Raw genomic sequence first — 13,231 nt, 5'->3', positions numbered from 1 at the left:
CACCACATCTAACCTTTCCACTCACCCAGATCTCCCATGTTCTCCAGGGTCTAGCCTGTTCCCCTGACAGATCCTCTCTTCTGCCACAACCTACTCTGTCCATATAAGATTTAAAACTAACAAAAGAAGTCCATGTGCCCAGATACCATCAAAAAAATATGAAAGATCAAGCCAGTATCTTCTCTTCAAAACCCAACAGTGTAGTCTATAGAAATGTTTGCCAACGAGAATTACCTAGAAGAACCCCAGGGCACAGAAATTAAAAGAACAATCATAAACTTCAAGGAATTTAAAGAAGACACAAAGAAACAACTCCATGAAATTAGGGAGAAAGAACTTAAGGAAAATAAATGTCTAAGTGACGCCCAATAAACACAGACAAGGCTGATGGACATGATGAAAACAATCCAGGACCCGAGAACAAAATTCAGTAAGGGATAGAAACACTGAGGAAGACTGAAGCTGAATTGAAGATAGGATTAAAAAACTCAGTAACTCAACTAGAAAACTCAAAGGAAAACTTTACAAGTAGACAAGGTAAAGGATATAGACTAAATGAACAAGGAATCTGAAGAAAACAAATTAAAAATTAAATGTGAAACACCACGAAGAAAGCCAAACCTTTGAATTACAGGCACAGATGAAGGAGAAGAATCTCAAATCAATGATATAAATCAGATCTTCAATAAAACGATAGAAGAAAACTTCCCTAAACTAAGGAAGACATACCCATACAGATGCAAGAAGTGCACAGAACACCAAATAGACAAGACCAGAAAAGAAAATCCCTATGGTATATCATAGTTAAAACAGTAAGTATGCAGAACAAAGAAAAGTATATTGAAAGCTTCAAGAGAAACACACACACACACACACACACACACACACACACACACGCACACGATACATAAAGGAAAACCCATCAAGATAACATCTGATTTTCAGATGGAACATTTTAAAGTCAGAAGAGCCTGGAACAGTGCATTCTAAGTCCTAAAAGACCACTACAACCAGTCTGGACTAATAAACCTACAAAACTATCTGCCTTAATTCAAGGAGAAAGAAAAACTTTCCATGGCATAAACAGCCTAAAATGATTTTATAGCCAAAAACCAAAATAAGAAGAGATAGGAGGTATTATTTCAGGCTAGAGAGAAGAACGAGTGCAGAGGAGACTGGGGAGAGACGTTCAGAGCTTTACTAAGCCACAGAGCACCACCGAGAGCACAAACAGCACCAGACGTCAGCAACACGATGACCACAATTAACACACGTGACAACATTGTAGTAACAACTTTAAAGATTAATGTCCTCAATTCTCCATTCAAAAGACACAGACTGACTGGATGGATCAAGAACCAAAATCTACCTATCTGTTGTCTACAAGAAACATCTGTTTTAAAGATGGGTACCACCTCAGAGTGAAAGGATGGACAAAAACACTCCAATCAGTCAGGCCAGGAAGCAAACAGGCCTTCTTATCCTAATATCTGACAGACTAGACTTCACATGAAAACTAAAACTTCATTCTAATCAAGGGAACTAAAGATAAAGATTAATCCATTAATAATAGGTGATTTGAATACTCCACTTTCTCTAAAAGACAGGTCATCTGGACAAAAATAGATGCACCAGGATTAATTGACATCATACATCAAGTAGATTTAACAGATCCACAGAATATTCCACACAAACACCAAAGAATACACATTCTACCCAGCAGCACATGGAAGCTTTTCTGAAATAGATCACATCCTGGGACACAAAGCAAATCTTTACAAAGTAAACAAAACAAACTTAAATCACTGCTGTGCCTTGTCTGACCACAGTGCAATAAAACTTAAAATTGGTAGCAAACAAATATCTAATAAATGTACAGACTCATGGAGATTAATCTGAATGATGAGTGAGTCTAAGAAAGAAACAAAAATTTATCTGGAACTAAATGAAAAACAAAAATACAATACAACAAAACCTCTAGGACTCACTGAAAGCAGTCTTATGAGAAAAATTTATAACTCTAAGCAGTTACATTAAAAAAAAAATCACAAATAAGTGACTTAATGATGCAACTCAGAAATCTGGAAAATCAAGAACAAACCAAATCCAAGCCTAGTTAATGTCAAGAAATAGTAAAAATCAGTGCAGAAGTCAATGACATAGAAACAAAGAAAATAATGCAAAGAATCAACCATTCTAAGAGCTGGTTCTTTGAGAAGATAAGCGTGATTGATAGATCCTTGGCCCAACTAACCAAAAGAAAGAAAGAGAGGATCCATATTAATGGAATCAGAAATGAATGGGGAAATACTACACAGACACCAAAGAAATTGAAGATATTATAAGGGAAAAGGGAATATTGTAAGGAAAGGAGAACTCCCAAACCCTTCTAAGAAGCCTGTATCATCCTCATACCAAAACTAGTAAAGGCACAACAGAAAAAGAAAACTACAGGCCCATATCCATGATGACTATAGACTGAAAAATGCATGCAAACAGAAAACAGACATCCATCCCAAAGATTATACACTATGACCAAGTTGGCTTTATTCCTAAAAATGTAAGGATGGTTCAACACATTCATGGCAATAAATGTCATAAACTATATAAATGAACTTACAAAAGTCCCACGATCATCTCAGTTAATGAAGAAAAAAGCCTTGACAGAATCCAACATACCTTCATGATGGAAGTCTTAGAGAATGTAGGAGATGGGGCCATTACAAAGCTGTGAGGTCTTACACACTCCAGTGTGTTATCATGAGAGGACAGGGAAACATGAGCACAGTGGGTAGGTACATGTCGGGAATACATTCTCTGTGTATCTCTATTTTCTCACTGTGAAAGCCTATCGATAGGGACATTGACTCCTGTGAGGATGAGGGAGAAGGGGTGAAATAGCTGCTTAGGATAAGGATACAGGATGTTATGTATCTGACTGACCACTGTAGGGTCACCGGAGGTTAGTGGTCCTGATGTTAAAGTGAACACCACCAGCTCGCTCGTTTCTTTCTTCCTGTGTTTACCTGGAAAGGCTAAAGTTCTCAGTGGGCACTGATGATTCCTCCTGGACTAGTCAGGTGACAGTGAGGAGTTTTGAAGGATCAAAGATAGGGAGTAAATTAATGTTGTTCTAGAGTGTGAGGAGTTGGGGTTGGTGAGGCACAGTGTAAGGATTAAGACTTAGGGCACAAAAGGGAATGAAGTACTGAATTGGGGGGGGTGTCTTTGATTTTAATCTGTAAAGGATTTTTAGTCTTGGTCAGGCAAAGGCTGAAGAGCAGAGGTCAAGGGACTTCAAAATCCAGAATCTTGGAAGGATTGTGATCTCTGTGCATATGGAATTTGGGCTTAGAACTGAGGCTTTTCTGCTGTTTTTTTTTAGTATTTGTTGCATTGAAAGGCTTAGTCTCCTTCCTTGCTGAGAGTTCTGCATCCCTTCCATTGTTTCTCCTCTTCACCCTTTGTGTATTGTGGGATTTCCTTAGTATCATCTTCCATGCCTACTATGACATTTTTTGTTTTGATTATTGTGCCAATAATTTTCAAGAATTCTCTCTTGCTCATTAATTTCGCACAATATAGTTTTTTTCATAGTTTTAGTTTGGGGGTGGGGGTGGAGAGATGGCTCAGCGGTTAAGAGCATTGCTGTGCAACCTTAAGGACCAGAGTTTAGATCCCAGCATCCATTTGATAAGTTAGGAGAGATTCTGCATATACCTGTAACACCATCAATGAGTTGGTCACGTAGAGGAGAATTGCTGGAGCTTGTTGCCTGCCAGCCTAACCTAGCCAAACACCCCAAACTCCAGGCTCAGCAAGAGACCCTGTCTCAAAGGACATAAGGCAGAGAGTGGTAGAAGACACCAGACACTCTCTGGCCTTAGCATGCATGTAGAGGTGCCTACACATGTGCACACACCATACACACACACACACACACACACACACACACACACACACACATATATGCACATCTTTTTGGTTTTGGCGATTGTAATGCATCTAACTCTATCAACAAATATACATCTTCTCCACCAAGTTCATGCTTATACTCAGGTATTATGTTTGTACATAAAAATTTTTTAAAATTAAGTATGTTGTGTTCTGTAGTTAAGTGTTACATATCTTTACACTTCAGGTGTCAAAAAATAAAGATGGAAAAGAACAAAGTGAAACCATGTCACCATCTGAAGATGAACCGTTCTCCTGGCCAGGTCCCAAAACAGTTATGTTGAAGAGAACATCTCAAGGATTCGGTTTTACATTAAGACACTTCATCGTTTATCCCCCAGAGTCTGCAATTCAGTTTTCATATAAGGTAAGAGAATTCCATCTCCTCTGGGCTTCTTCCCTTTCTCACCTTCCCCCCTTTCCTCCTTTCTATCTGAAAATAAGTAGTAAATTTGCATTTAAAAATCTTTTTATGTATTTTTTAAACCTATAACAAAAATTTTAATTTCCGAAATACACTGATTCTAAACTGTAGATCTATTTTTCAGAGACTTCTAGCTTCATTTTACTCTTTGAGATCTGTAACTCCCCTGCTGTCTAGACAGATTCTGTCTTCTCTGGGCAGACTCTGCCAGTCGCTGGTTACAATACACTGGTGGTTATAGAAACTTAAGAACAGAAGCTGCCAACATTTGGATGCATCATATGGTGCTGAGTCAGAATCTTAAAGCATGGTGGTCAGGGTAAACTGCATGACTGTGCTTCAGTAGAGAGCACTCCTGTCGGAAAGGGTCAGTGTGTGGTGATTTTAGCTGCAGCTGGCGTGTGGACTCACTGTTCTTTACCACCATTATTAGTGTTAGCTTACTTCATCCACAGCAGAGATGTGGAGCAAGTGGTTGGTATTAGTCCCATCTAACAGACATGAAAACTGAGTTAAGTCTCCACAAAGCTGCAATTACAGGTGTGCCCACGACTCCTTGACCCTCACTTCTTTTTCCCTAAACACCTCTTTCCAGGAAACTATATTGTAGACTAACCTTTGAAAGGCACTGAATATCTTTTAAAGGTTATGAATAATTTCTGCTGTTGGAATTAGAATTTGTTCGTCAGGTTTCCTAAAATGTCTGTACAGCTACTGTCTAGCTACTTTAAGAATCTATTGATCTTAAAAAGCTCTGATAATATTACTTACATTTTCACTAGATATACAGGTTAGGGCTGTGTAATTTTTGTCTGTTATGTTTAGATCACAAGGAGCATGTAAATAATATAATTTCTGTAAAATAACTTGCTTAACACAGGTTAAAAATATATCTGTATTAGAAGGTGTTTGTGGAGTCTAAAGAACCTGGGTCTGACCCCATCTCTGTTCCACATTAGCTCTGTGACCTTGAGCACAGCACTTGGGGACAACAGCAGCGCCTTGTCACAGGTTGTGTGATGACTGTGATACATTTGGAATGGGAGCTGATAGACATTAATACACGGGATAGCCATGTGAGGCTGGGCTTTGGCGCAGATGTTCATGCACGTAGGTCTGTCTTTTTATGCTTTCCCTGGGAAATACATACTGGAGTATTTTCCACTTTAATATTGAAATTTTATCAATTCACTCAAAGACTCTGTGTGTGTGTGTGTGTGTGTGTGTGTGTGTGTGTGTGTGTAGTAGTAGTAGTAGACCTAGGGCCTTACACATGACACTTGCTAGGTGAGCACTGCATCACTGAGCTATACTCCCAGCCTTAAGAGAATTTAAAATATTTTTAGTGTTATATAGTTTTAGAAAGTGTACAGTTGATTAAAAACAATGTCTCTATTATGTCACTTAGCTGGCAACCGATTAGTCTCAGAACAGAGCTTATAACCAGAAGAAGAAAAACAACATTTGGGCAGCCAAACTAAAGGTCAAGAGTTATGTAATAAATCACCAGCCTTCAGCCAAGCTCCGTTTTCCTTTCTACAATGCATGGTAGCTTTGATTCAGTCAAAGGCTCAGCAAGCACTCGCCTTGATGTGTTTTCATACAAGTTTTTTAAAGTTGCCTATCTAACTTCTCAGCTAGACATAGGCAGCATGGCAGCGAGAGCCTAAAGACAGCAAACAGATGAACTTCCAAATGAGTACAAGAACTTGAACGTGGAGCGATTAGCTCTGTGTGCTGTCATGGCCACTGAGAGCTCACTGAAGGTCACTGCAATACAGTAAATAATGACCCCCGGCTCTCAGTCCAGCCTCACCTCTCCAACTGCTTGTGTGCTGCCTCACCTAAATACCTCCATGACGTACCCCACCCTCATGCCACTTTTCAGAACTCAGTTGATTTCTTGCCCCTAACTTGGCTTCACTCACAGCCTTTTTTTCTTGTGAAAACTCCACCCTTCTGACAAAGGTGCTTAGAAAGATTCTAATTGGTATTAATTATAGACCAGGAACTTGCTTGAAGTTCAGCTGTGGTCAGATAAGAGTTTACTGTTGGTGCTCAAATGTGTATTTTGTTTTATTTTGTAGGATGAAGAAAATGGAAACAGAGGAGGTATGCCATAAAATCTTCATACTTCTCTAAACATTCCCCTGTGCATTCTCATGGTTGGGAGGTTGTATTAATTGAATTGAGTTCACATGTAGAGCAGCTTTGAAGTGTGAGAATCATGGGAGTTGAATGTCCTTTGTTGTCATGTCAGGGCTTTGTGAATTCCTTCTCTGGAGTGGTAACATTTGAACACTAACCCTTTCCATGTTTATGCAGCACACTTCTAAGGACACTGTGTGGAGGGTTTTGACTTAAGTCCCAGGGCCTTTGTAAACTTAGTGCTCCTTTCTGGGCAGGAGCGTATTGTTTCATCAAGGTGCCTTCGGGGTTCTTCTTCCTTCTGCTCTTTTTCTGAACTTAAATGCACTTAAGGACCTTCATAAAAGATCCAGGCTGAAAAGGAATTATTTCTTAATAATTCTGATTTGATAATTTTCAATCAACTTTAATGAGGTAAGTTCACATGAAATAGAATAGATTCATAAAAACTTTATTTCTGGGGCTGGAGAGATGGCTCACCAGGTAAAAGTAGTTGCCGCTCTTCTGAAGAACCTGAATTCGGTTCCCAGACCCACATCCAGTGCTCAGAGGTGCATTTTTCTAACTCCAGGGGACCTGATGCTTGCTTCTTAAATATCCATAACTGTGATACAGTGAGCAAAACTAAGAAATTGACATTGATGAGGTGTTAGTACATTAGCTACAGGCGTTTAATGTCATCGAGTTTTCCACTAGTCTTGTTGGTTTTGTTGGTGGTGTTCTAGAATCCCATTTTGCACTCAGTTGTGATACTTCCTTAAAGTCCCCTAGTCTGTCTTCCCTTCATTCTTTTTGTATCTCGTGAATCTGCCAGTTTTTGTTTTGTAGAATTGTTTAGTCACTTGGTTTTGTCTGATGTTGTCTTCTTACCAATGTGCTTTTACCAATAATACCACATTTGCACCAATTATAAGTGTAATGTTGTGTGAGATTTAGTAAATGTGTAACCCATGAATCTTCCATTCCCATTAAGCTATGATTTAAAAAGTAAGTATTCCATCATTTGGGAAAGTTCCTATGTATTCTGTTGTAACTCATTTGGCTTCTTGTCAATATAGAGTTTTGCATTTTATGGAATTTCTTGTCAAGTATAACAATAGAATATTCTTTCTGTGTTTTTGCCTCACTATTTTTTTTAATGTATGTATGGGTACTAACAGTATTACTCTTTTTTCTTTCCTTTCCTTTTTTTTTTTGGCTGAGTAGTTTTATTTGAATCTCTCCCACATAGCCTTACTGTGTCTTTGTTGTCTGTATCTAGCCAACCTGCTTTGGGGTCCTAGAATTATCGTGTTTAGGGTGAACATGAAAAGGAAATCATTTCTTTCATTATTGTCATGTAGGAAGCATCATAGATGTCACCTGTGCAAGCTGGAGCTCTCGTGTCTCCATCTGTTCCACACGAGGTTTAGGATGAGTTCCAAATGCTCCTGCTGGGACAGAAACAGGCAGCTGACAGAACAAGCCCCGGGATGAGCAAAGGGCATTTGAGTTCTCTGTCATCTTCCCATCATGTCCCAGGCTGGTGTGCTGAGGCAGATATGGCACACACAGAATCTAGAATGTCTTGCTTGTTACAAGGGAAATGCATGCTTAATAAATCTAGAAAAATATAGCCAGAGAGCTGTGTGGGGGTGCTGTGTGTCTGCCACGGCCTGTTGAACTAATTGGATATAGTTGCGTGCTTCAAGTGGGAAGAATAAACATAAACACCTCGAGGGGCCAGGTATTAGAGAAAGAAACTTGAGAGGCATAGGAACATGCAGATAAAGGATAATCTATCCATTTTATACCTACTCTCATTCAAAACGTGTTTGTCCACATGCAGAAATACGTGCTGTGAGTAAACAGGAGTAAGTTAATGAAAAGAAGGGCACTGTGGGGGGGTGGGAGGAGCAGGAAAAGGGGTGTAGTTCTGGGCAGAGTATGAGGGGGTCATATGATCCAAACTGGTGAAATTCTCAAAGACACTGACACATTTGGGGTAAAAACATTAATTTGATTGACAGAAGATAAAGTGTACATAAATTTGTGCTGTGGGTCCAATGTCATTATTAGAAAAAAGCTGAGTTTGCTTTTAAGCTTCCTAACAGCCAAAGTGTCAAGTTAGAATAGTAATAGTTAGGGATACACATCACCTGAAACAAAAACAAAACAAAACAAAATACCATCTTGTTTGCATTGAAGTCTGAGGACAGAGCATCTTATAGGTCCCTGCTCTGGAAAACAAAGAGAATGCTTCCGCAATGTTGCTCCAAATGGCTATTTTTCCAATGAATTTACATCCCCAGGATGCAGTTCCTTTAAAGCTGTGGTTTTCCACCTTCCTAATGCTGCAGTTCACTAATACAGTGAGGCCAGCCTGGTTTATAGAGCCAAGGCTACACAGAGAAACCAATCTTGAGTCCCCCACCCCCATTATTATTATTATTATTATTATTATTATTATTATTATTATTATTTTGGTTGCTACTTTATAACTGTAATTTTTCTTCTGGTATAAATCATAATGTAAATATCTGATGTGCGGATGGTCTTAGGCAGCCCTTGTGAAAGGGTCGTTTGACCCCCAAAGGGTTCACACCCCACAGGTTGAGAACTACTGCTTTAAGGGGTTTCTCAGGCTGGAGAAACATTGTGCCTCAGGCACACTGGAATGCCTGTGGACTAGTTGGTTATCTCAGCATGCCTGCTGGTATTTCACAGGTGAGGCCAGAGGGCTCTGAACGTCCTACCAGTAAGAAGTAACTTAGAAAGTCCAGAAGGTGTGGCCCTTTTGTCCCTAAGGAGAACTTGGGACATCTAAAGAGGCCAGTCTGTTATACACTAGACACACACTTCGGAAGAGCACTGCTTGGTTTGGGGAGGGCGAGGGAGTGTGCCATCAGCGGGCACTGGAACGCGTAATCCAACCAGACATCAGAGAGTGTGTTAGGGTCTGTTCACCATGAGGATGAGGTGATAGTCTTCTTTTGTAGATAAAACAACTAAAATAGCTCATGCAGATCACATGGCCAGTGAGTGGCAGAGCTGGACTTTTCAAATCCATTCTCTCACGTACTCTTTAAGTTCTTAGTTTTGTTTTTAAACTTACATTTGTGGACTTATTTTAAAGTATTATTCCTGATTTCTTTAATTTTGTTTTTACAAGTATTTTACTTCAAAAAAAAAAAAAATGTTCTCGCATTTAGGGCCGAGAGTTATTAGGTAAATATATAGTGTGTTTTGATATTGACCCTGGGAAGCCTACATGGAAAAGGCTAAGATCAAGGAAACTTGTTTCCTATTTGTGAACAGCTAAAGATAAAAAATTCACATTAAGGTGAGGGAGCCCTAAATACCTTCTAGAAGGAAATTATACTCACTACGACATTCTGAACAGCTGTTAGCTATGGACCTAAAAGAAATCCCCTGAGCCTGAGGAGTTTCCAGTGGCCTGCCTGCCTGGTCATACTTCCACCTTCCAGGCCTGTGTGTGTCCTCCCAAGTGTGCTCACACCTGCACAAAGCCCTCTCAGCCTAAGCAGAGTAACAGCATTGCAGCTGAGCTAGCTGTCCTTTGGATATATTCCGTACTAAACACTTCCGGCTCCTGAACAGTGACTAATAGATGCCGTGTTTTTTTTTTTTGTTTTTTTTTTGAGTGCACTCTCATCAGAGGCAGCTTGTATATTATTCTCTGTTTGAATTCAATGGGATGTTATGATTTTTATTTGTGTGTTTCCAAGTCTGTTGAGATTACGAAACTTTCGTGTGAGTTGTGTTCAGTATAATAGAATCCCAGCCTCCAGTGTAGTGATCAGAGATGAAATGTGGCCCCACTGGAGAAGAGGAACTGCTAGAATTGTATTCTAATGCCTAAGAGACCCTGCGTGAGTGCCACCATTCTGTCAAGCAACTAAAATCTATGTTTGATATTTTTCCTGTTGGCCATTTAGTAAAATTTCTTTTGGCGTTTAATTTTCTAATAATTCTATTACCCAGCTTTTTTTTTTTTTTTTTTAACATCCCGTACTTGGGTGTTATTTTATGTTTTCAAACATTATTTTTCAGCTGGGCATTGGTGGCATACGCCTTTAATCCCAGCACTCCTCAGGAGGCAGAGACATACAAAGCTCTGAGTTCAAGGCCAGCCTGGTCTACAGAGCTAGTTTCAGGACAGCCAGGATGTTACGTAGGGAAACCCTGTCTTGAAAAACAAGATGAACCAAAAAATAGTTTTCATTCTTGAATTTTCTGTACAGTGATGTAATACAAGAAAGACCATATACTATTTTGGAAAGAATAGCTGTTTTGGACAAATGACCTTTAAAATCTTGGAGTAAATACTCATAATCATGTGAGAATAAGATTGGCTGTTGCTATTACTTCCTTTTCTTTGATCCATTGTTCTAGCGTGTTAATAATGGGGTGTCTCAGTTGTGACATTTGTGATTTGGTTATTTCTGACTGAGTAGCTCTGTAGTCTGTACTAGTGTGCTCCAAGAGTAACAAGGCCCAGGACAGGCCTCATGCAAAGGAAGTCATTTGCTGCTGACACTCGGCGTGCTAGAGCGACTCAGCATTAGCACCTTTGAGTTGGAACCACCACAGCCAAAGCCCTTGGATTTAAGGCCAATGGGAGTTCGTCTAGGAAATCTCAGTTGGACTCTGTGTCCATGAGCTTTCACTTTGTACAAGTCCAGCCTTCACCATGCATTCTCTCTAGCGCTACTTCTCACTCCCCAGAGAGGGAATTGGATTGGACCAGTTAATCATTCAATGCAGATGTACCTTGGTGCTCCATTCAGAAACAAGTGTGCTTCAGGGAAATGCATTTTTAGTGATGAAAAGAAGGCTTATACAGCTGAGAAAATGCAGTCTATTTGTGCTAGTATTTCCATTAATTTGCTGAAAACACATTCTTTCAGAATAGCGTAGCTAAAATGTGGACCTAAAATTGTGTTGCAGGAAGTTTTTCTTCTGAGCTAGTCAGTAGCCAGAGATTTGGTGGTGAGCATGAGAAATACGTTTACATTTCTTTTCAAATGCAGCATTCTAACTGAGCTCGGTGGAGGCCTTAGCTGAACCCTGTAGGATACATGTTAATTGGGTTGTTTTTAATGAACTTGACTGGATAGGTATTAATTCATTGCTTCACTCTTTAATTCTTAGTTGATGTAATCGAGACATGACATTTAAGTCATTAGCAAGAGGTAGAGTAACTGGGTTCTGATGTTTTCTCTCAGTTTCTGTGTTGGCCTGATCTCAGAGCTTAACTTTTGTGGAATTCACGCTTGAAAGTGTAGAAGAAAGAGGGTCATATGTTCTCTTGAATTGTACACGCTACTAACGGATCGCTTGTTCAGCTTCACATGTGGTTTGTCTTGCACAATATAGTATTTCACACACATTCTTTAATTTTCCTCATTTTTACAGGCTAGCTTGTTGCTGGCTTTTGCTTGTTGAGCCTCTGCTTATCCCTTTTCCCCTTATTTCTTTAAATTTATTTATTTATTTTACAGCCCAACCTCAGTTTCCCCTCCCTCCTCTATTCCCAGTCCCTCCCCATATTTATTATCTTAATGTCTGAATTTGCTTTTCATTTTGGTTCAGTTGTTTTTGGTGTGGAATGTTTTTGTCATTTTTCTTTATGAGATAAGCGAAGTCCTAGGTATGGACCTGAAATAAATTAGAAGTGAGCAAAAAGTATTTCTATAGAAATATAACTGTCTTTTCAAAATAAACACTGAATTTGACCAAAATATTCATTGACATATAAATAGGTAAATTGTGGTATATGGTGGAACACACACAGAAACGGGTGAATCTTGAAAAGTTTTTCTTTTTTTAACAAATTCTCCTTATATAGCTTGGTACTGTATAGACCAGAGTGGCCTTGAACTCACAGAAATCCTCTTGTCTCTGCCTCCTCAGTGCTAGGATTAAAGGCGTACACTACCATGCCTGGCTTGAGAACAATTTTTCGTCATTAATTATAATAAAATTTACCACTTTCAAACTAACAAGTCAGTGGCAGGTGGATACAGAATGAAAGGCATGTGAGAGGTTCATCTCTATATAATATATATTAGCACTTAACTTTTTATGGTTAGAATACTATTTCATATCTGTATCTTTCTCTGCACACACACACACACACACACACAAACACAAACACACACACACACACACACACTGTTCATCCATTTGCCCATTGTTGGACAAGTAGACTTAATAATCCTTATGGCTGTTGTGGTGGGTGTCACTATTAACATATATGTCCATGTTCTCACTTCTTTGGATGGATACCCAGGAGTTGGTTGCTGGGTCACACTCTTTTCTACAATGGCTTCAGCATTTCCATATGTCTATGCAATGCAGGAGGGTCACCATTTCTCTGTATTCTTTCCAACAAGTATTATTTTCTGTTTTTGTATTAGAGCCAACCTAATGGGTATGAAGTGAAATTTCATTGTGGTTTGATTTGCATTTCTTTAACTGATTAATGCTTTTGAGTAATAACTTTCTGTGTGCTTATTGGCCATTTGTGTAACCTATTTGGAGAAATATCTGTTGATGTCCATTGCTCATTATTTATTTTTTAATTATCGTTTTGTTATTGTATGTATATGAGTGTGTTACCTGCATGTATGTCTGTGCACCGTGTTTGTTCCTGGTACTTGAGGAAGTCAGATCAGGCTGTTGGATTCCTGAAACTAGAGT

General features: G+C 39.2%; 1 protein-coding gene across 4 annotated transcripts in view; it reads left to right on the top strand.

Annotated features, from left to right (window-relative positions):
- Arhgap21 (Rho GTPase activating protein 21) overlaps positions 1–13,231 on the top strand; it is a 124,141-nt gene that overhangs the window by 49,922 nt on the left and 60,988 nt on the right. For all 4 annotated transcript variants that reach the window (XM_036187120.1, XM_036187117.1, XM_036187118.1 and 1 more), the window contains exons 3-4: positions 4,142–4,321; positions 6,466–6,490. In XM_036187120.1, coding sequence (XP_036043013.1) covers positions 4,142–4,321; positions 6,466–6,490 — 205 coding nt within the window. The remainder of the gene's footprint in view (positions 1–4,141; positions 4,322–6,465; positions 6,491–13,231) is intronic.

The sequence above is a fragment of the Onychomys torridus genome, chromosome 5 (genome assembly GCF_903995425.1).
Source record: "Onychomys torridus chromosome 5, mOncTor1.1, whole genome shotgun sequence".
NCBI classification, from domain to species: Eukaryota; Metazoa; Chordata; class Mammalia; order Rodentia; family Cricetidae; genus Onychomys; species Onychomys torridus.
The sequence above is the reverse complement of the archived record's forward strand: the minus strand, read 5'-3'. Positions and strand labels throughout refer to the sequence as shown.